This window comes from Lepidochelys olivacea (assembly GCF_965140295.1).
Source record: "Lepidochelys olivacea isolate rLepOli2 genome assembly, chromosome: 6".
NCBI lineage: Eukaryota > Metazoa > Chordata > Testudines > Cheloniidae > Lepidochelys > Lepidochelys olivacea.
In genome coordinates, this window is record NC_140416.1 from 108,313,833 (window position 1) to 108,336,812 (window position 22,980).

The 22,980-nt window shown below is 42.6% G+C and overlaps 1 protein-coding gene across 4 annotated transcripts in view; it reads right to left on the minus strand.

The window, feature by feature from the left end:
- Positions 1–3,397: 3,397 nt before the first annotated feature.
- CDC42BPB (CDC42 binding protein kinase beta) overlaps positions 3,398–22,980 on the minus strand; it is a 138,842-nt gene continuing 119,259 nt past the window's right edge. For 2 of the 4 annotated variants that reach the window (XM_084630317.1, XM_084630315.1), the window contains 10 exons: positions 16,185–16,401; positions 15,612–15,674; positions 12,072–12,668; positions 9,551–9,648; positions 9,353–9,437; positions 9,007–9,124; positions 8,792–8,909; positions 7,539–7,641; positions 7,385–7,455; positions 3,398–5,190 (listed from right to left, as the gene is read on the minus strand). In XM_084630317.1, the coding sequence (XP_084486443.1) occupies positions 5,059–5,190; positions 7,385–7,455; positions 7,539–7,641; positions 8,792–8,909; positions 9,007–9,124; positions 9,353–9,437; positions 9,551–9,648; positions 12,072–12,668; positions 15,612–15,674; positions 16,185–16,401 (1,602 nt within the window). In that variant the 3' untranslated portion in view covers positions 3,398–5,058. Of the gene's footprint in view, positions 5,191–7,384; positions 7,456–7,538; positions 7,642–8,791; positions 8,910–9,006; positions 9,128–9,352; positions 9,438–9,550; positions 9,649–12,071; positions 12,669–15,611; positions 15,675–16,184; positions 16,402–22,980 lie in introns of all 4 variants that reach the window. The other 2 variants (XM_084630316.1, XM_084630314.1) reach the window with 1 other exon arrangement.

Consider the following 22,980-nt stretch of genomic DNA (forward strand, 5'->3'; position numbering starts at 1 on the left):
TTGATTTGTTTTTAGAAACCTACCCACATAGGCGATGCATGGTGGTGGTGAGACATGTGGGTTCGCTTGCCTGCCCCAGATTTCTGCCAGGGTGGGAGTCAAGAGGAGTGCGGCTGAGGGGATGTGCCTGGGAAAAGACACTGATACATGTGCTCCTCCTGAGTCCCACTAGGTGGCACCCACAGCTGGGAAGAGGGATCAGGATGACAGCAGGCTCAACAGGGGAGCCTGCCTGGTACATGGGAGGCTGCAGAAAGGATCTCAAGGCAATGGGGAGGGGGGAAAGCAGCAGGGACCAGGGGCAATGAGGGGAATAGAAGTGCAGTTCCCCTGAATTGTGACAATATTTTATTTCATTTTTTCTAAATGCCCTAGTCCAGCAGAGTACTTAAACGTGCTAAATCCAAGCATTTGAGCAGTTCCATTGATTTCAATGGGACTACTCCCATGCTTATAATTGAGCATATGCTTAAGAGTTTGCTCGATTGTGGCCTTAATGCTGGAATAGAATAAATAATTAAGAACCGGAGAGTCACACTATTAACTTTGTAAAGTTAATAGCAAAAAAGTGTGTAAGCTGTGAAGCTTTGATCCAAATTCAAGTTCCTAAACTTCAAATACCAAACCCAAGCCAGACAAGGGTGTTGGGATTTGGAGTTCTGAACTGGCACATCATAAAAATAAACCTAAGCTGTGAAGTTGAAATCTGGACCTAGATCTGATCTGCCTCATGTTTCTTTCTGAGTGGTTTGAATTCTATGTCCTAGTTTTGGTCCATCTCTAGTTAAAAGTGAACTGTAAAGAGAAAATTGTAGGCAAGCTCAGAAACATGACTTGAATGTCTCTGTTAATTGGGCTGGGCACAGGAGATTGAGCACAGAAATCTGTTTTAATTTACTTTCCAAAAATTCTTTCAAACCACTATCCTCCTGCCATGAAATCTGTTTTTACAGGTTTGCTAATGATGACCAATATTCAGCATTCTGTGATACTACAGATGCCAGAACAGACATCATAGCTACCAGTAGGGTTAGCATGAAATTTCTGGTACTTGTGATGCCCAAGAGATGTCTTCTTGTAAATCCAGCAGGGAGAGGGGATTCACATGGAGAGGGAAAATAATTTTATAGGGTTAAATTAGAACTGATTCCTGACATAATTATTGGGTACAGATATCACAAGAGCTCTAAAAGAGCATATCAACGAATTGGTTTGCAAATCTTTCTTCAAATTGATATAGTACACTAGTGCAATCCAGAGCATCATGTGTAGCTCTCTTTTAGAACAGCCTCCATCTGCTATTACATACTATCGTAAAACATGACATCAAAAATAGTTCTAGAAATTAAAACTCCTTTGTCTCGAGTACCTGTCCTGAAACCGCACTGCATACTACCAGAAACTTTAAATTGTGCACCCCCACTATCAGCAGTTACTAGTCACCGCTGCTTACCCATGTGCTTAAATTACTCCTGGAGGCATTCTGCACCAAAAAAATTAAAAATTCTGCACACACTATTTTAAAATTCTGCAAATTTTATTTGTCAAAATAACACTACATAATCACACCAGTTTCAATTATTTTGATAATTTATGTCAGCAAGTATGTCTGTCACAATTCAGACACACACAAAAATGCCCCAGGAGTAGAGAGTTAAAGAAACATGACAACCCAGTTCCCGTTTCTCTGCCCCCTTCCCACCCCCAGAGCCCAGCCGGGAGGGCCAGATGCATGCACCCTTTCACCCCCCCCCCCCCGATACCTGCACCCTCCTCCCTAGAGATCCAGAGGGACAAAAGGCTTGATGTTTTTGTCCCAGGCTTGCATGGAGTTTTCTGCGCATCGCCCTCTCCTTCCCTCAGGACATACTGGGAACTGTAGCTGCCAGGAACCCTCTAGCTCAGTGATTCTCAAACTTTTGTAAAGGTGACCCCTTTCAAATAGAAAGCCTCTGAGTGCAACCCCCCTTATAAATTAAAAACACTTTTTTATATATTTAACACCGTTATAAAGGCTGGATGCAAAGCAGGGTTTGGGGTGGAGACTGACAGCTCGCGATCCCCCCATGTAATAACTTCGCAACCCCCTGAGGGGTCCCGACCCCTAGTTTGAGAACCCCTCTAGCTCCCTCTCCCTAGCAGTGTCTTATGTGCAAACTGGGCTCTGCCAAGTCCAGTGGCCCCTAGCAGCACTGCAGGCCCATTTCTGGGGGGGAAGGGAAATTCTGTGCACGTTTATTTTTGCAAAATTCTGCATTGTGCAGTGGCACAGATTTCCCCCAGAAGTATTACATTACATCCAAACCTCTGCTACTGCGTTTGAGTGCTGCAATTTAGCACTGTTATAATTAACAGAGTCATTGTTTCTATGCTAAGCCCTTGCAATGCAAAGAACAATCAGCCCAAGAGCAGTAGAAGTGTTTGACTTTTTTTAGAAGATGGGTTAGTGTCTGAATACTGCATTTAGAGTTTGTTGTACTCCCTCTGGTCAGCAATCCTACACGCACCTCAAGGGAGATTCCTGGTACACCTTCCCCAAACTGGAGAGCCAGCTCAGTTGCACTGCTCTGCACTATCATACAAGAGATCCACATAATCCTTTTGGCTGATTAGAGTGCAGCACTGTGAACTCAATTAAGAGGTCCATCCAGGCCTGTGTGGCTAGGAGGATAATGGTTGCTATGAGGGTGCTAATGATCAACAAGCAGGAAAAAACTGGAATCCTTGGGAGCGCCTATATAGGCGGGTGGAAATTCACATAGGAAGTATGTTAACCATCTAGAAGGGATAAAGTAGAAACTAGGTTTCTTCTAAACTTCAGCTGTAACCTGCCCCATTGTAGCCAAGTACTGCAGCACATGGGGAATTTTAAAACAAAGGATTGTTCAAAATCCCTCAGTACAGTAGGCACAGTAAGATGGGTTAAAACAATGGAACTTCAGCCTAGGCATTCAAATTCCCACGCTTTAACGTTTTCATAACAGTGTTTCTTTAGAACCACTGCATCTTCCCGACTTTCCTGCATCCATCCGACTTTCCTGCATCCTGCATTTAGAAGATGTTTGAACAGATATTGAAGTCCCTTCACCTACACCTCAATCCCCAAGAAATAATTGTTCTAAATATTTTAAAGATGCTAACATGAATCAGGGACTCAGAATGAAAATGATAATCCTTTCTCAGACGAAGAGAAGTTGCTGCAATTCCAGCAGCACTAGCAAAAGGTTTTTCTTTGCCATTAAACAAGTGCACAGAAATTCACATCTCTTTTGTAATGCTCATGAATGGCGTTTCAAAATATTTCTCATTCATTTTATATCTTAAGTTTTAACTGAACACAGTGAATTTATTATGAAACTAAATACAGTAAAGTATTTTCACATGTCAAGACAGACCATTATGAACTTTAAAACCTCCCTCTTCTGCTTTATTGACAGGTAAATTGTTCAAAAATGTTTTCACAATTCAATAATTACAAAGACTTAGACTTACATTAAAAAAGTAAAAACCAGAAAACCCCCAAAGCAGTAGTGTCCAGCTCTAATTGAGCCCCCTTTATCAATAATCTGAGGAAAAAAGAGCAAGTACTGTCAAACACTTAATGTAACAGGATTAAATGTTGACTAGAACACTCAGTTTAAACTAAATAAGTGCACGTCCTATACAGTGTTTCAGAAAAGAACATTAGCCATTGGTATATTATCATTAGCCCATTTAAACCAAATTTTAAATAAGTGACATCCAACTGTCATAAAATTGGCACAGAAGGCACACTAGTGTGACAATGACAAACTGGATATGCCAGCCACTGAATTAATTACAAGCTTTTAATGAAACATGGTCACAAATCTTTGATTACTAAATGTATAATACATGGAGGCATGAGATTAAATATACACGCAAGACCATCACCACTGCACGTGGGCCATAGCAAAATATACAGGAGTGTGTTGTGCATCTTTCTCCATGATCAATACTTGATTAATAATCATGGGGTCTTCATGCATGTGAGGATACAATTAATCAAAAAGCAGCACCCTCGCTTACACATCCTTCATGTTCCACTTTGGTTACCAATAAAATAGACTGATGTTTTAGTATGATACAGTCCCTTAGTTCAAGCAGACTTTAAGGGTAGTGTTCCTGCAAGAATGCTTGCGAGCTTTAAAAAAAAAAAAAAAAGTAGTGTATTTTACACTGAAAAACCAAGAGAAACGACATCTCAGAGGAGGATAGCAGGAACTAGAAGTAAAATTTGTTTTCACAGCATTATTTACTGATGTCTTAAAAGCCCTGACTAATGATCATGAATGATAAGGACTAAAAAGCAGGGTAAGAGTAAAACATTACTAGTAATAGTCCTATGTACAAGACTAAAAAGTTGGTAGAAAGATAGAAAGACAGTTATGCAGCTGAAATGTAATGGCTAAATGAGTTAAAAGGCCACAAAACTATCACCAACTTTCATTTGACTTCCTGATGATTCTGTTGATGCTGGGAACAGCCTATAGCTTCCTATCATTCCCCTAAAGACTTAGGAAACAGTTACAGGAAAAAGGGAAAAGTATATTTATCTGAGGATGTAACTCAAGCTGCTTGTATTTCCTATTCAGAGGTCCAAATTCTGTCTAAAAGGATTTCCTGCTAATGAGACATTACATCATTCTCTAGAAAAATAAGATTTCTGATACTGTTTAGTAGTAACACTATCAGTACCTCTTCTCTATTTCTTTTTCAGCATAAGAATCAGACTATTTACTGGTGGCCTTTAATCCTACTATGCAATGGAACTGTGATAGCTGTGCAGAAATAAAACGAATGAATCAACCATAACTTAACAGTGAACAATTTTGCATAAAAAGCTTGATCACTATTGTAGTAAAGTATTTTTCTTCATTTCAATATTTTGTATCTACAATCTGGATATATAATTATTCTTGTGCAACACTAGAGATTTAGCATCAGTCTTGGCACTAGCATCTGAGACAGCTTTGCCTTGCTCTCGAATACTCCACGGAGCAGTGAATGATCGAAGCTGGAATGGTAGGAGCGGTAGTGTTACGCATCACAGGTTGACTGATCCAGTCCATCTAGTGTAAGCTGATTCCTATGTGGAGAATTGGGACTTGGGGGACCGCTTGGATTTGAGCTGTTAGAGGGAGTAGAGTGTTTGGTAGAATCTGAATCAGGCTGTTAAAGAGAAACAAAAAGGATTCAATTTCTTATTTAAAATACTTTACACTCAGAAGCTTTCAAGGCACTTTACAAACATAATTAAGGTGCTACATTCACTTTTACATTAATTTACATTACACTCATGAAATGAGGCAGAGGTAGAAGGAATGAGCCAAAGCTAACAGAAGTTAACATGAATATTTCCATTAGTGCCAATAGGCTTTGGATCAGTCTCCTAAGTGACTTACCAATATCAACACAAGTAAATGGTAAAGTCAGGAAAAGAACTCAGGAGTCCCTATTATTACTTTCCCCTCCTCTAGCCACTACAAAGCTTTTCCTGTTGGAAAACAAAGTTTATTTCTATTCAATGTAATTTAGGATTTTTCAGCAAATTTTTCCCAACTGATTTAAGTGAGCACAAAATAGGATTGGTTTGCACATATCATAAATGAACAATTTCATTCCAATACTTTATCAACACACTGAAGAATAGAAATTATAAAATAGCTTACATATTGCATAAGCTTTTGGCAAACAATGGCCCTGGCAGCATGAGGAAACCTGTGGGAAGTGTTTTGACTGCATGACAAAATAATCAGAGAGTTGCCAAACAACAGGCTGGAAACCCACTGCAGAAACAACAAGTATTTACAGGAGACTCCTTCCACTCAATAACTCAGTTAAGACAGCTCTCTTCCAGGTCATTTTCCAGACACCCTACTGATTGTTGGAACTCTGCCTCCAAATCTTGGTCTTCCCTCAGCTGGCCAGTTTCCCACTATTTTGGGGAGTTGTAACCCTTAACAGTACACAAATCTGTGGCTCATGAAAAGTTTCACAGGCAAACTGCTATCATCGCAGTCAGTTACTGCAGAAAAGGGGATTTAAATTTAGCTCATTGACTGAAAGGTGACATCCATGAGGACTGCTGTTCACAAGATTTTGCCACTTCTAGGATATACCACCGATAATAAGATTATTCTAACAAGATACACAGTTGAGTTCATGCTGTGATAAGGCAGCAAGCTATGGGAAAACAATGATATAAAGGTAGTGTTAGATCCTGATTTTGCATGTGTAATAATCTATTATATTGTAAATTAAAATTTCTAGGTAATAACCAATGTAAGATTTAACAAAAAAGTGAAAATTAAATACTTTTTAAAATTGAATATATTCCAGTATATGCATCTACAAGTAACAGCAAACAACTAGAATATGGAATGTGCAGGAGATCTAGGAAGAAGATTGCAATACATAATGAAGTCAACAAGAACTGTAGGTGGTCAGCACCTCTGAAAAATCAAGACGCTTATTTAGATATCTAAACTTTAGCCACTCAATTAATATTTGTGTTTTGTTTTAGAGCGGCTCACCCAAGGCAACATGAGTCAGAGGGAGAGTTGGACTTAGAACTCAGGGCCAAGATCTTCAAAACTGCCTGGTGATCTTGGGTGCACAACTTGAAACATCTCAAAGAGGCCTGATTTCAGAAAGCAGTGAGCACCTGCACTCTGAAAATCAAGTCTTTAAAAGATTTCTTAAATTGGACACCCAAAATCACTAGTCACTTTCAAAGATCTTGGCCCAGTCCCAGTCACATTTCTTAATATTTCACTTGCACAGGTCACATGAAAGTACCTGTACAAAGCTTGTAAAAAAACTGCACTGATGACAATACAGATGAAAAATCCTATTTCACTAGCCTGGTGAAAGACACTTGAATTTCATGCAGTTTTATACTCCTGTGATGACAGGAAGTATCCACTTGCAATCTCTTTCACCTGCAGATAAAAAGCAGCACATACTGCAAGACCTGCAAAAGAAATGGCATTACATATTTCAGTGAGTCAATGCATCATTTGTTTAAAAGGTTCTTGGCAACAGTCCCCCTGAACCAGTGTGGAAAACTGTTAAGTGTGGATGAGACCAATTGGTTTCAGCACTGTTAACGTGACTGAGCGGCTTCAGGAACACTTCAGCGATGGGTCAGCTTCTGACTGTAGACAAGACTTAACCATAGCCACTAGCACATCCTTGAAGCTTACTGTCAGAAACATCCCTTCAGTCCTCGTAGCTGATGCTGGCTTCACTAATTTGCCATTAGAGGCCTTGTGTGCTAGGAAGACTCTTTGCAGAGGAAATGCAGAAATGCAATCTTTATCAAAATGTTTCCTCAGTCGCCATTTAATAAAAACTACTTTACCTCTTTGTCGAACTCCTGGTCAGTGTCGGACATACTTCTCAGAGGCACGGCTACTCCCAAATCACCGCCACCTGCAGAACAAAGGCATTTTATACCTCATGTTGAAACAATCTAAGCTTTAAGTTAGAACAGACCTGCTTGTTTTCAGTCTTACTTGATGAGGGCCATGAAATGTAGGTTTTGCTTCTCTGCTGCTGCCGTGAGAGGTTGGCTGTGGAGGGACATGCTTTTTCATCTTGGGCGGAAGGTAAGACACTCTGCAACACAAACCAAACATATCCTTAGTCAGGATATTTCCAATTAAAGCTCCTTTCCCATGAAAATTCTAGCATAATTCAACACCCATGCGCTTGGAACCATTACACAGAATGGTTTGTAGAAACAAAAACTCAATGCTCCTACTTGATTGCATCCATACAGTATCAGAAATACACCCCTTTCAAACACCCTCAACAAAACACAAGGAAAGGACTGAGCCGCAAAGCAGCCAGCAGAAATTCCTTCCACCTGCTGGAGACAGGAGCCGTTGGAACTTGGCAGGCAGCAAACCTTTACAGAGGGGCAGTGACATCACCAATTGCTGTTTTCCTGTCTCCTCCCGCTGGAAGGAAGCATATATTACCCTTGCCTGGGCTAGCAGAGATGAAAGAGAGGAAAGGTGGGAATTTCAAAACGGAAGGTATAAAAGATAAAGATGCATCTTCACATCTCATTCTCTTACCTTTGTTTTATTTTAGCCGCTGACACCACAGTACATTTGTTAAATCCAAGTACAAAAATCAAGCTGTGAACACTGACTTAGAAGCACGTTAGTAATTATCTTCCAACTGTGTTAGTTTTTGCTCTAGTATTGGCAAAGCGTCACAGCACACCATTCTAGTTCCTAAAAGTTTATAGCTACTCCTACCCTTGCCAAGGGGGCAGAGGAGGGACAGGAAGAGGAAGAAAGCAGAGGGGAGCCTTGCAATGAGGAATGGCCATTCTGGAGAAAGATTTCTGCAGAGATAGGGCTCATGTGATAGACGTGCTCAAAGCTTGTTGGAGGGGATATCAGAGCAGAGTGACGAGAGGATGAGGGGGAAGGAAATTCATTCTGTTATTTTAACAAAACAAACAAGGAAGAGGAAGGGGGAAAGACTGATTATTTACAAAATACTATCAAACTCTTGGCAGTGATATTTCTTTCTTTCAGCTTTCCATTTTAAAGTCAGCTAACACTTCCTTGTATAAGACTGAGAAGCACTATGCATTGTAGGAGCACACATTTCTTGAAATCATAGCTTGAAAGTGTCTAACAGCTCTGAAAGATTTTAAAATATAATGCTGAAACCTTATACAGTCCATCTGCATAGGTTTTAAGTGCAAAACTGAACACACATGTATCCCTCCCCGTTATATTTATTTTACCAGTGGAAGATCCATGAGAACTTGCATTCCATCTCCTGGTCCCATATGAGCCACATGGTTGAAATTTGTTGGGTTAGAAATCATTTTTGATCTTAGTTCAGGGTCTCTCAGCATCTCTCTGAAAGAGCAACACTTCATGATTAATATTGTTTCACTTTCATAACAATTCCACTTCAATATGTACAAGCTGCTATGTACAGATATTAAACCCTTACCGTCTTTGTTGTAATCTCTCTTCCTCAGGAACCTTGAAGACAAATCTTCTTTTACTTCTGGTTCGAAGCATTTGCTTTTTGCTGTTATCAGAAGTTTCTGGCACACTGAGGACAGCTCCTACTGCAACAACACATAATGCAATGACACATACACACCTTCAAATAGTAGAATTTATTTTCCAAAGCATGTTGACTCTGTAAAGAACGCACTGCATGTTTGAAAGAAACTGGATTCTTACAATCTAAAAAATTTGTCTTGCTCACAAGTTTGTGATTGTTTCAAGCTGACTGGTCATCCCATCCTAATGTCATTACACCACTCCTGCCCTCCCTCAAGAAGACTAACCTGAAAACTTGTTCTTGAAATATATAAGCCGTGGGGGTTCACAATTAAGGAGATTCAGTGTGCCCTCCACATTTAATGGTCTGATCTGTTTTGGAGATAAAGGGGGGGAAAATTAACCCAGCTGCAGTGTACATTGTGAAGGAGCCTCCATTCCAAATCAGAGTTAATTAAATTGTGCAACAGAAGTGAACTACTTACCCTTCGTAGGCCAATTGTCTGAACCCATTCCATAGTGTTAACATCAAAGACATCAACGCCATATTCACTATACACTGTAACATACGAAGGATTGCAACCTGGTACAGACAAAAAACAAAAGTCAAGGAGTGTTCAACAAGTCTGGAGTTAGCACACATTTGAGCATTGCTTTAACAGTGTTATATTTTTCAGCTATGTATGTTTAAGAGGAGATTAAAATATCCAGTTTTTTAAGCCATCTCTTAAAAGAAAAAACATGTATCCCTGTCAAGTTCATGTTATTTTGGTGGAAATAGAGGTTTGCTGTGGTAAACAGCCACCAACCTGCAAATCTTATTATTATTAATTTTTGATACATTTACTACTTTTGACTTCAAATCTTGGTTTAATACTCTCAAGATGCTGTCTACAGTCTGGACAGTAAGTGTCAGGAATGTAAATGAGTTATTCTATAGGAAATGAACTGCACTTAACATCCTGTTTAAGGCTACCATGTCTAAGGAAGCAGCTTAGTGCATTTTGAAAGTGATGCACTGTCTATAACTATACAGTAAGCACATGCAGTGGAGTATTACTTGTGAGGTAAGTCATCAAGTTATGCTGCACAGCTTAATGTTCATTTCCTTCCTCCCTCTATTGGAATGGTTTACCTTTGGGTTTACATGTGCACGTTGCTCTACCCAGGTTAATGAAACATACTTCAAGAGCTTCAAACCTTACCACTTGCTTTCTCTCTTTTTGAATCCTCTACATTAGGTGTGTCAAAGAACTTTATTTTAGCTCAGAAAAAAAGAAAAAAGGCAATGATCAGGACATCTTAGCACCAACACGCCTGGGCCTGCTCCTGACAGAAGTTCCTCAGAAAGAACAGCCATTACAGATCACATAGTATTTAGGAGAGAAAAAAAGATGTACTCAGCTGGCAGGATTGCCTCAATAAATCGCAGAGGGTAAAAACCCTAACAGGGACACAGAATTCAATGTGAGAGTAAATTCCTGCAAGGCAGTGATGTGTGCTCTTGTAGCTAAAAACTTGTTTTCTCTCAAAGGAAGCCTGGTATCATGGTATCATAAGCTAGCTATCATGAATCATGTCTTCAGAAGAAAACCTCTTCCAGAAATGACTTATTCAGACAGACACCTGCTCCACTCAAATTAGTGTCTTCGTGTCCCCAGCAATGACCTTTGGAAGATAAACATACTCCATCACAAGACATAATTTCTCTAGTAAACAATCCCTTAGGATTGAGTACATTGGTAAGGGAGAAAGAACCTTTTCTAGTTTTATGATCTCATGATGGGATAACTAACAGGAAAGGATAGAAAGTCTTCACCGGTAACACATCAGGACCAAGGCAAGGGGAGTAGGCTGGTGAAAGTAACCAGGTTTCTTTAGGCAAATCAAGCTTATGGTCTCTTCCCACAGCCATCTGTGTCAATGCCAAACTGAGAATCCAATGTGCAAAAATCATTCTAAAAATGTTTATAATACTAAAAGTAAACAAAAACCCTCCAACAAACCAGTGCATCTGGTTTGTTGAACCAGAGTTTTAAAGTAAATTTGCTGATTACATCCCATCCCTATGCCCTTCTCCAAACTCTTATATACAGAACCAAGTCAGTAAGGCAAGCAAATAATTTCTATTTAGAATTAAAATAAAACAAACTATTAAGGTCTTGCAGTTTGAGGAATTTTACTATCAGCTGTAGCAGCTAGTGAACCGATTGGTTTAATTCATTATTTAAACAATGGCTCTTTTTTGGTCTACAATAATTTGGCACATATAGTCATTGCTATTGAAACTCCAAATAATTTTAGTACTTACTATAAGCAATCAATGGAATAATGCTTAAAAAAAGATTTCTAAGTCACTATATGTAGTTCACCAACTCATTTGTGCCTCTTTCAAAACAACAGACCTCAAAATTACAGCTGGTTGGAAAACATAATACAATTTTGCATATTTTTGTAAACTTCCTTTGGTTTCAGAAACAATTGATACAAGTTTTCTTACCAGCTCTGCCAAAAAGCAATATTTTTCCTGAACCATGTCACCTTCTGTGTTAGTAGCTGAAAACTCTGATCTACAACTTTTGATAGGTACTGGATTTGAAATGCTATAGAAAGTGGCCTGAAGACAAAAGTACTTTTAAATCCACTGGCGGAGCAAAAAAGATTTTAGCAAAGAATTTTACAGTTTATGTGGTCTTTTGCTATCCTACATCCAGGTTACTCTCTTAGTTAATCAGACATGAACGTATTTAAAAGAAAGCGTCATCTTGCTTTATATTTTCGTTAATTTTCTGTCTCCTGTGACTAGTAAAAACTGCTTTCCTACAGTATCCAGGAGTTTTCCACAAAATGGTCCTTATGTGGAAGAATTACTATTCTGTTAACTCATCAAAACTTAAAGCTGTAAGAAATTGAAAGACAAACCAAAGCAAAATAGAATACATGCTGATTATTTTTAGACAAGTAAAGCAGCAACAGGGATATGGCAACAGAAAAACATATACATACTACAGGCAACAGGAGTTGCAGGCCACATTAGTTCCTGCATGCGTGACCTTCGACCTTGTGAATCGACGTACACTCCCATATGGCTGAAGCAAAGCAGGTATTCCTCATTACTGAGCTCCACAGCACAAAGGGCATCAAAAGACTGCTGTGAGAGGAACATAAGCGAGGGGTCATTAGGATTTACCAGGTTTATAGATTGTCCATCTCCCTGGATGTTCAACAGAGAGAACCCAGACTGGTAGCCAACACAAAGCTTGTCCTTGAACACTGCCATCCACTGTACATTTCCTGGAGCCTGAATTTCAGTGAATTTTTTATGGAAAGGTTTAGTTCTGTGAATTTCATAACAAAGAACCTGTCGTTTGACTGCCACAAACAAACAAGTCAAAGAGCTTTTCTTCAGTGTTCCAGTTATAATCAACTGGCAGCCTTTAGTTTCTGGAAGTTTCATGTCGAAGTTGCTTTCTGATCCATCCAGCGAGGCCCACGGATACAGGTGAACATGATGGTTCCTGCCACAGATGAGGATAATAATTTTCTCTTTGGGAGCAAGCTCAATCTGGTACACCTTCTTACAGTCAGCAACTCGGACTATCACTGCAATGAGAACAAAAGCCACCACCAGTAAATGACAGCAGTATGTGTAGGCCTGGAAGTATTACACAGTAACGTACACATCAAAAATTTAGACTTATGCACACATCCACTAGAAAGGGACACCAGGCCCTGGCTCCAGGCTTTCCTTGCCAATTCTTAAACATACAATCAAGAAATAAACCACTCCAATAGCGCCCCCCACTTTTCAACCATGAAGTCGCATAGCTCCAGCAACCCTCAGCAGCAAAAAACATAGGAAGATCTTTAAGATCTCCCTCCAGAGTTTTCACATTCCCTCACAGGTAGAGGAAAACAAACATGCCTTGTGAGAGACTGTATGAATGCCAGTTAATGACTCCACCCCCAGAGAAAAAACATTTACACCATTAATAAATAAAGGAGAGAGATGGGAAAGGGGGGTGGGGGGGAGAGAAAGACAAACAATTTTTTCTTTAAATGCCAAAGACAGGAAAACTCAGTACTGTGGTATTAGACAATAGTTCTTTGACTGGAGTGCAGAAATGGGATGGTAGAGAGAACTAAAGAATAGAAGAGTGATAAATAAGCATCTTCATAATAGTGACTAGCTCTAGCAAAGCATTCAGTATTTCATGAGGTTTAAATAGGCAAGACCAAGCAATTATGAAATATGGAACATTAATATATTCACATTTCATAGTAATGTACATGTTATCTTATAAAACTTTAATCAACATCAGAGTTTTACTTTATTACTAGTGAAAACATTTAAGTAAATAATATTTAGAAATAATAAATACTGGTTAAAATAAAAAATAAAAATCCTCCTTTGGTGCTTGTACAGTGATTGGTAAAGTAGCCTGGCAAGGTATCCGGTTCTACAAATACCCCCCCACAAAGAACCCCTAGAATTTTGGACCATATGAAATCAAAAGTCCTTGTAGATTTTGCTCCACTGGCACAGAAACACAATATATTTGCAGAAATGTTCTACGAGGTAAGTAGTAATTGCTCAGTTAACCATGTCTTGCCACAAATAAAATATAACTTTTGTTTGTTGTCCAAGCCTAGCCGTCAGATTTTAAGTCTAATGTACACGTAAGCGGTTTACAAGGATCTTGGTTAGAGCCATTAGATATAACCAGATTGCTAGAGCAATTTAAGAACTTCACTTACAGTATGATATTAACATTGGTGACCTACTTCTTGACACTGTAATTAAAGTACTATAAAAGGAAGTAATTAAAGATCTGTCCCTCAGGGAGTTTCAGGACACTACTCTGGCACACCCAGTGTTTACATTTTTCAAAACTATTGAAGTGTGCCCCTATATCTTTTAAATCTGCATAACTGCATATAATGGTCTCCAACACCACTTAATTCCTCCACAGCCTTTAGGCAACGGGCTTTGAACAGGTGGTTAGCTACTACGGTGAGATGAGATAGAAAAAGACCTACCATATAGTTCAGGCTGTAAGATCTTAATGGGCAAAAAAAGCCAGATGTAATATCACCTATTTTTCTGGTAGAAAAGTACCAGTCTTGTACCAGTTGTTTATAATGCCAGAGAAAACAAAAGGGCCTAAAAAATTACTTAGGGTGTTGTGGAAGATGCAAGTGGCAGTAAACTAACTTTTAGCATGTATCCCTCCCCAGAAGGATATTTTGTCTAACTCATATAATTCAATTTATTAACTAATCTGTTCTGAGCATAGACATCACTTGCAATACTTTACAGCATAATGAGGTGAATATAACACTGCCATGATTCTATCTTGCCACTGAACTATTTGTGCTTTGCAGTTTTATGGAAAAGGGGACAGATATTAGGATTACTTACCACTGAGAAGTCAACATGTTCATGTCCATTAGTAACCCTCTCAGTTCACTTGCCTTCCCTGCTGGACTAAGGTACACTTTCCCCCCTTGTTTGGTTTGTCTCTGGAAAATCAGGTTGCAGGGAAAAACAACTCCACTTCCTTAATATATGAGCCGTGATGGCTGGTAATTAAGGGCTAAACCCCAACACTGCCTGAAGTAAGGCTATGCAGGATCTCACTGAAGGGCTAAGTAGCAGTCTTCTTTCCACTATGTTGCCTGGGGCCTACTGAGTACGTGTGCTGCTGGCCCTGGCGACCAGTACTCAAGGAAAGGTCAGAAACAGCCGTGGCCAAATCCACGCACTGCTACCAGTGTCAGAGGAAAATGGAGGACAGCCTTTAGAATGAGAAGAGGGAGGAGTGGCAGAGAGAGGCTCTGAGTGGGAAGCTGTAAGGGAACCTCAGTGCAGGGAAGGAGAGGCAGATAACAGTAGGCAAGGAGAGGTCCGCTACCTACAGATTCAACACTCTTTTAGACTGTCAGCTACCAGCATAGACTAGAATGGCAGCAGCAATCAAGTTTCTTTTATTGTGAGGCAGAAAAAAAATGGAAGAAAATGCAAAGGGCATGAATAATAGAAAGCCTCGCAAAGCTAACAACAGTATTCAACATGCTAGCAAAAATATAAACAGCACCATCCTAAAATCCTATTATATTCCAGTCTAAGTTATGACTGTGCATGTTGGAACAAATCAGCCTCCAGGTTAACTTATTGAAGTTACCAGTTTTCTCTCTCAACTCATTCTAAATAAACCATGTATTTTTCTTCAATAAGTGCCTGGCTATTTATTGCACAAAAACTAGTGCTGTGCGCTCTGAATCCTGGAGCTTCAGTGAGGTTTGTGTCACCTACTATGCCCAGTGAGTTGGCTCCTTAATTTTAGGCAGCCAGCTAAGTGTAATGGTAATGACCCAATTAGTGTTTATACCTCACATTCAAATGGCCATCTTTTGTCAGTTAACTGCGTGCTGGTATAAGCTATAGATGAAGGGCTATTATGTAATCTATATTAAAACAGCACTAAAATTTATGGAGACCATTATTCATTATGCAATTACTGTATACACTGAGATCTAACTTACCATCACGGGTCACCTCTATCACATACAGTCCTTCTTCTGAACCAATTGCTATTCTATCTCGATCTAAATGAGAGAGAGAAAGGAAAAAACAGAGCTATGAATCCAAGTATGTATAAAGTTAACGTTAAAACTAGGCTTCTTCTCTTTGAAAGACATTAGAAAATGTTTAAAACCCAGTAGCTGAAATAGCCTTGCAGAAAATAATTTTAAAATAGTTTTGTGTGATGTAAGTTTGTACTTTATTTTAGATAAAGAACACAGTGTGTTAACTATTTTGCTCAAGAAAATAAGCAAAACAATAAGTACAACCAAATGGTTTAGGGCTTTTCTTTAACCACACTTTTTTTTCTAGTGAAATCAAAATTATACAAGTACTTCTTACTGCACATAGAGTTAGTATTTTGAAGGGAAAATTGAGATTAGCATCTTAAAAAATGTTTCACGCCATCAAACTTCTATGGGAAGAAGATTCAGCTGAGAAATTTATTTAAGGTATCAGCACATTCAAAATTGTAGTTCACCTTAAAGTTATAGCAGTGCAGACAGTTAAATGTAAGGTTAAAGTGGACATACCTACAATAGCAGCAGCTAAACTTGTTTTAATAAGAGGCAGTGTACTGTCATAGGCTTCTTGTGTAATATGTACAACTTGGTTTTTAAGTTTGTTTTTGTGCAGGATAGATTGCAACCCTTCCAGGATTCCAACCCATTTTCTCTTTTCATTCTCATTTTCTGTCAAGATCAGTAGTGAACAGGTCTTTGAAGGGAAGCCTAAGAGAGAAGCTGTCACCTTAACAGCCAGAGAAAACAAAATTAACACCTATACGACAAACACATGCTCTCTATATAGCAGGGGTAGCCAAAACTGTGGCTCTTTTACAGTTAAAGTTTGGCTGACAGAGCCCCCCTCCCCATTCTCTGCCTACCAGACTGGGGGTGGGAGCTCAGGGCTTCCGCCCTGCGGCAGGGTGGTGGTGCTAGGGGCTTCTGCCAGAGATGACTGGCGCCTGCTGAGTGTGGGGGGGGAGGGGAGAGGGGGGCACAATTTAAAGGTCCCCCCTCCCCAACAGCTTGAGTCACCCCTCCTCTTACCCTCACCGGCCTCTACCAGCAGCTCCTAGGTGTTCGCTCCGAGGCAGCGGCAAACAGCTGCGAGTTGCAGGGAGGGGCTGCTGCTTTAGCTCTGTGGGGAGAAGCAGCCGCAGAAGCAGTGGCTCTCCATGCAGCTCTCAGCTGTTTGCCACTGTGTTTCCCCACAAGCAACTTGCGGGCTCCAGCAGCCGCCATGCAGTGCGGGGGCCAACCACACCATGTGACCGAGCAGAGCCAGCAAACCCTGGAAAAAATCAGGGGGACGGAGGGCAAAACGTGACCCCTCCTCATGCCTGCAAAGGCTGAAGCCCTGAGCCCTGGCAGGCGCACCCCAATTCTCGAACTTCTGAAGATTGTCGTACGTGACTTGGAGGATCAGTAAGTTTGGCCACCCCTGATACTGTACAAAAACAGGACTACTTATAAGAGTTCTCTAAGTATCAGCTTCAGGATGTATTTAAAATGGTATATAACATAGTATGCATCTTAAATGTACATTGAGCACCATCGTACTTGTTTTTTTTTAAAAAAAACGCAGTCTACAGTGATAATATTTAGGGCTTTCACACATTTAGTTAATGAATTTTGATCCACAGATATGAACAACAACAAAATTTACATTCTATTCCCCAAATGATCTATTTTAAGGCACGCTAGTAATGGAAACTTGTCTTTCCTGTACTGGAATCACAGTAGCATACAATAATTCTTCCTGAAACACAAACCTTTAATTCTCAATTGATTTCTATAGAAAATGAAACCTTTTTGTATGTTGAGAAAGATGCATTTAAATTGCTACGAACTGTACTGAACTTCCACAGTTTTGTTGCTTACTAGTATATTTACAATATATTTAACTGGACAGAAAGAAGAAGTAACTCATTTCATAGAATATCAGGGTTGGAAGGGACAGGAGGTCATCTAGTCCAACCCCCTGCTCAAAGCAGGACCAATCCCCAATCTTTGCCCCAGATCCCTAAATGGCCCCCTCAAGGATTGAACTCACAATCCTGGGTTTAGCAGGCCAATGCTCAAACCACTGAGGTATCCCTCCCCCCATTTCTGGATGAAAAGTTAAGGGAACCCACTCAGCAGGCCGGACATCTATACTGCAATTCTATAGCACCGCAGCTTGAGCCCTGTGAGCCCATGTCAGTTGACATGGGCCAGCTCTTTGTGTTTTATTGCAGTGTAGACATACCCTGAGGGGCGTGGCCAGGCCCTCTGTATTGTTGGCAGAAATGACCACACAGACTCAAATTTGTGTGGTTCCGAAATCATGCCCAAATTAGAACCTGGGTTAGAGACTTGTTTTCCTTTTGAGAATTTTCAGCCATTAGTTATCCAAAGTTTCCCCAAAAAACCCGCTATCCTGCAATTGCAAAGATGCTACTAATTGCTTTGCTTGTCAGGATCGTAAGTTGTCTTTCAGCCACTATAACGGATGCCACAGACGTGGCAGAAAAAGAGGGTATTTACCAGTAACTTGAGGTTCTTAGACATATGCAGTCCCTATTTTTATTCCAAACATGGGTGTGCATGCACGCTACATGCCTGAGTCCGGAGTGTTTCTTAGCAGTGTTCATTGACCTGCATGTGTGCAGTGCATCCCCTCGTGCTCACAGCTGAGGGTATAGAAAGCAGTTTGGGTTGATGCCTCTCCAGTCTCCCTCTTATCATTGTGCAGTCCAGTCCACAGCAGAGGGGATGGAGGGCGGGTAGTGGAATACAAATAGGGACCACGCATCTCAAATAACCTCCAGTTACTGGTAAGCAATCTCCTCTCCTTCGAGTGATGGCCCCTATATGCATTCCACATGTGGGTGATTTGCGAGCAATGATCAGTGTGGAGGTGGGTGCAAGGATGTGACAGGAAGTGCAGTCTGCAGTACGGCTTGGCCCACATCTGCTCTGTAGCTACTGCTTGTGAGATGGTGTAGTGGGTTGTGAACATGTGGACAGAGCGCCAGGTTGCTCCATGACAGATGTCTTGGCATGAGATGTTCGCAAGGCAGGGCAACGTGGCTGCTTGTGCTTGCATAGAGTGCGCTGTGACTATCAGGTGGGGTACGCTGGATTGTGTGTTGCATTCACAGATGCACCCAGAGACCCATCTGGAGATTCATTGGGAGGAGAGGGCTTGGCCCTTGGATCGTTTGGCGATGGTCACAAATAACTTCAGTGATGCGTGAAATAAGCGAGTCCTGTGGAGGTAGAATGTCAGTGCATGGTGGACATCGAGGAAGTGCAGGACCCTGTCCATGTGGGAAGCATGTGGTTTGGGGTGGAAAAGAGGTAAGTGGGTGCACTAATTTAGGTGGAAATCCGACCCTACCTTTGGGAGGAATTTAGCGTGTAGTCATAAGGACGCTTTGTCCTTGTGGAATACAGTGTGAGAGTGTGTGTGTGGTGGGGGAGAGTCTGCCATCATGGCTGTCAGTCATGACCTTGGAAGGATCGGTCCACCAATTGAGGGAGGCCAGCGCTGTCTAGGGAACTATGACCCTGACCTGCATATAGTCCATGTTGGGTCTGTAGACAACACAGGTGCAGATGTGTGTGCGGTGTTATGTAGGCGCAGGCTGCCATATGGCCAAGGAGAGAGAGACAATGGCAGACCGCTTGCGACAATGGTTGTCAGTGTTGCCTGCCAGAAGAAAGGCCCTTGTCATGCTGGAGTTGAGCTGTACTCCAATAAAGTGGACCATCTGTGTAGGTATCAATACTGATTTTTCCTCATTGATGCAAATACCTAGAGATGCCAGAAGAATGTAAAGGGTGATTTCTTATTGCGATAACACCACAAGGAGCCAGACATCTAGGTAGGAATATATCGAGTAGCCAAGGCGGTGCATTTGGACAGCCACCAGGGCAAAGACCTTTGTGAACACTTGCAGAGCCATTGCTATGCTGACAGGGAGGACCTGGAATTGATAGTGATGGTGCCCTATCAGAAAATGGAAAAACTTGCAGTGGGCCGGGAGAATGTCCACGTGGAAGCAGGCATCCTTCATGTCGAGAGCCGTGAACCAGGCTCCCTAGGGGAAGGATGGGATAATCAATGCCAGAGTCACCATATAGAATTTGAACTTTCTGATATAGGTGTTTAGCACCTTAAGATTGAGAATGGGGTGGCACCCTCATCCACTCTTCAGGATGAGGAAGTATGGGGAGTAGAAGCCTCGTCCCGTGTAGTGAGGTGGGATGTGCTCGATGGCTCCCTTGAGGAGGACAGCATTTGCTTCTTGTTGGAGAATGCATTGATGGAAAGGATTCCAAGGGGGGAATAACTGGGGGGGGGGGGGAGAGGGGATCAGATGCGGCAGGAATGAGAGAAATTCTATGCAGTATCCATGGTGGATGATCTCCAGTACCCATTTGTCTGTGGTGATCTTGCCCCAATTGTGTGCAAATAGGTCAAGATGGCTCCCAAAGGCGGTACGGGGTGCCGCAAGTGGCATGGGGGGAGGTTCGTGAGTCTCGACTGCCACATCAAAACTGAGGTCTTGGCTGCTGTTGGGAGAGGGTCAAGGAGGTGATGGTGGCAGAGGTGGGGAAGCATGGTCGTTGAGAGCAGCGCCACCTACGTGGGGCCTCCTGCTGGCGTTGGTAGTAGGCCGAGCAGGGAGTGTGCGGGCACATATGGAATGACTGCTTCTGCTGTCTGTGTTGTGGGGTTGGTGTATGTATCCTGAAGGTCTGCAATGTGGCCCTGGAGTCCTTTCACAAGTGAAGGGATTTGTCTGTCTTGCTGTGGAAAAAGCTTGTTCTTGTCAAAGATGAGGTCCTCGATCGTATTTTGGACCTTCCTGGGGAAGCCAGATGACTGGAGCCATGAGTCCTGGTGCAGGACGACCCCGGTTGGGAGAAAGTGAGAGGACGTGTCAGTCTCATCCACAGCCCCCCCGGAGGCCCACCCTGGCGACGAGGTGCTCCTCGTCTACCTGAACCTGAAACTGCTGCTGTTGGTCCAGTGGCAGCTTGCCCCTGAACTCTGCTAGTCTAGTATAGTTATTACAGTCATACTTGGCTAGCTGAGCCTGACCATTCACGATCTGGAACTGTATTGCTGCCGAGGAATATACCTTCCTCCCTAGAGGGTCCATGCACTTTGCTGCCCTATCCAGAGGGGTCGACTTCTGCGGGTGCTGGCGTGCCCATTCTGCTACTGCTTGGACAAGAGAGCTGGGGGGGCGGATGAGAAAAAAAGACAATCTCCCCCCACAGAGGTATGAAATACTTCCTCTCTGCCTGCAGGCAGCACAGGAAGCAGGGGTGTACCACACTGCTTACACTGGTTGGAGGATGGCCTCGTTAATAGGCAGAGCTACCTTGAAGGCCCCTAAGGTTGAAGAATGTCCAGGAACTGATGTTGCTGGTCCTGAACCTCCTCCAAGGGAATCCCCAGGTCTGCTGCTACCCTCTGGAGCAAGTCCTGGTATTGGTGGTTGTGCCTCAGAATAAGTGCCTCATCCTGCTAAGAGGAAGTGGCTGTGGGGGCTGGTGGAACTGATAGTACCGGTTCAGTGTCTGCCTCTTCCTCAGACACTGATAGTGCTGCGGGAATGGGAGAGGCGCGATAGGACGTCTGGGAGGGTGCATGGTGTTGACAGTACGGGTCTCAGGGTGCAAGTATGACCAAGGGGAAGGGTCCTGTGGATGCTGTGGGCCCCACGGGTAGCGGACACTCACTGCTGGATAGTAAGCCAGGGAGCAAGACGGTTAGGGATGCAAGTCCGAACCATGGCGTGACATCCGGGAGAACCAGGGTTCTGGCTCCAAAAACTCCTCATACTCTGAAGACTATTCTGGCAACGGGGCAACTGGTGGTATGGGAGGACTAAGGTGTGGCAATGGGACGGGCCTGTCTGGCAACAACAGAAAAGGCTTGTCTTCCGAAGTGGGGACATCCCAGGTGAGCCGGGGTCCACATAGGAGTGGAGACAGGGGGTATGAAAGAAATCAGCTCCGCTGCCAACAAGAGAGGCGACAAGCAGCTAGGAGTTCTCCGTGTGCCTGTGGAGATGTGAGAGGGACCTGACGGCGCCTGTGGTGCCAGTTTGTCCAGGAGGTGTGGCGGTACCGGCAGGATGGACAGCACGGGCTGATGAGCATTCCAAACACACAGGTACCAGGGTTACGGTCAGATCCTGTTTGTGCCAAGCTTTACTCTCCACAGGGGGACGCTTGGGTGCTGGTCTGGTCGGATCCGTGTGCGACATATTACCTGACCTGGCCCGGCTCAGGGAGGAAACGCTGCACTTGGAAGCAGTCCGCAGTGGGGATCTGTTCTTGTGCCTGTGAGAGTGTTTTTTACTCTCATGTCAGGACTTGTCCTTGGTCTCCAGTACTGACAGATCTGGAGCATGTGAGGTGCTCAGAGCGGAGCCTACCACTGGTGCTGGCTGCTGTACAGGGGGGTCCAACAGACTCAGATCCAAGCGTGCACCCGGTTGCATAGTTTCCTCCATTAAGAACAAACGGAGGTGGAGCTCCCAAGTTTCCTCGGTTCAGGATGGCAAAGACTTGCAAATGGAGCAGCGAGCTGCAATATGAGCCTCACTGAGGTAGTAAAGGCACCTCTGGTGCTCGTCGCTTATGAAAAGCGAGTGCAGGCAGGAGACACAGTTTTTAAATCTCGAAATCCAGGGCATAGTCCCCAGAGGGTGGGGACGGTCCCCAAATGGGGAAAGAACTTCACTAACTCATCTATCTATAACTATATACAACTATTTACAACAAACGAACAACAAAAACTAAGTGCGAAGGAACAGCAGTTCCAGCTCAGGCCATGCAGCCGTCAGAGAGAACTGGAGAGGCACTGGCCTGCACTGCCCTTGGCTATGAGCACGAGGGGACGCACTGTGCATGGGCAGGTCAATGGACATTGCTAAGGAACACTTTTGGACTCAGATGCATGGTGCATATACACACCCATCTGTGGAATACATATAGGGACCATCACTCAAAGAAGCGCAGATGGTGTCCAAGGAAGGATCCAAAGCACAGGATGTGGTGATAAGTATCTTTTTCAGTGAAGACCTCGCTTCCTTATCCTGGTGTGGTGGTAATCCCGGAGCTTTAGGTGCCATACTAGAACAACACAAAGAGAGCAGGTAGCTGGTAGCAGCTTTGAAACCCTCTGGCAGAAGCCTCTGTTTTGTCTGAGGGCTGTATTGATTTTGTTGTCCACTTCAGCTGTAGAGAAGTCAACCTCAGTGTTTATGACAATGCTGCCGTTGTCTCAGCTGCATCTCTTCTCAGGAATGGAACTCTA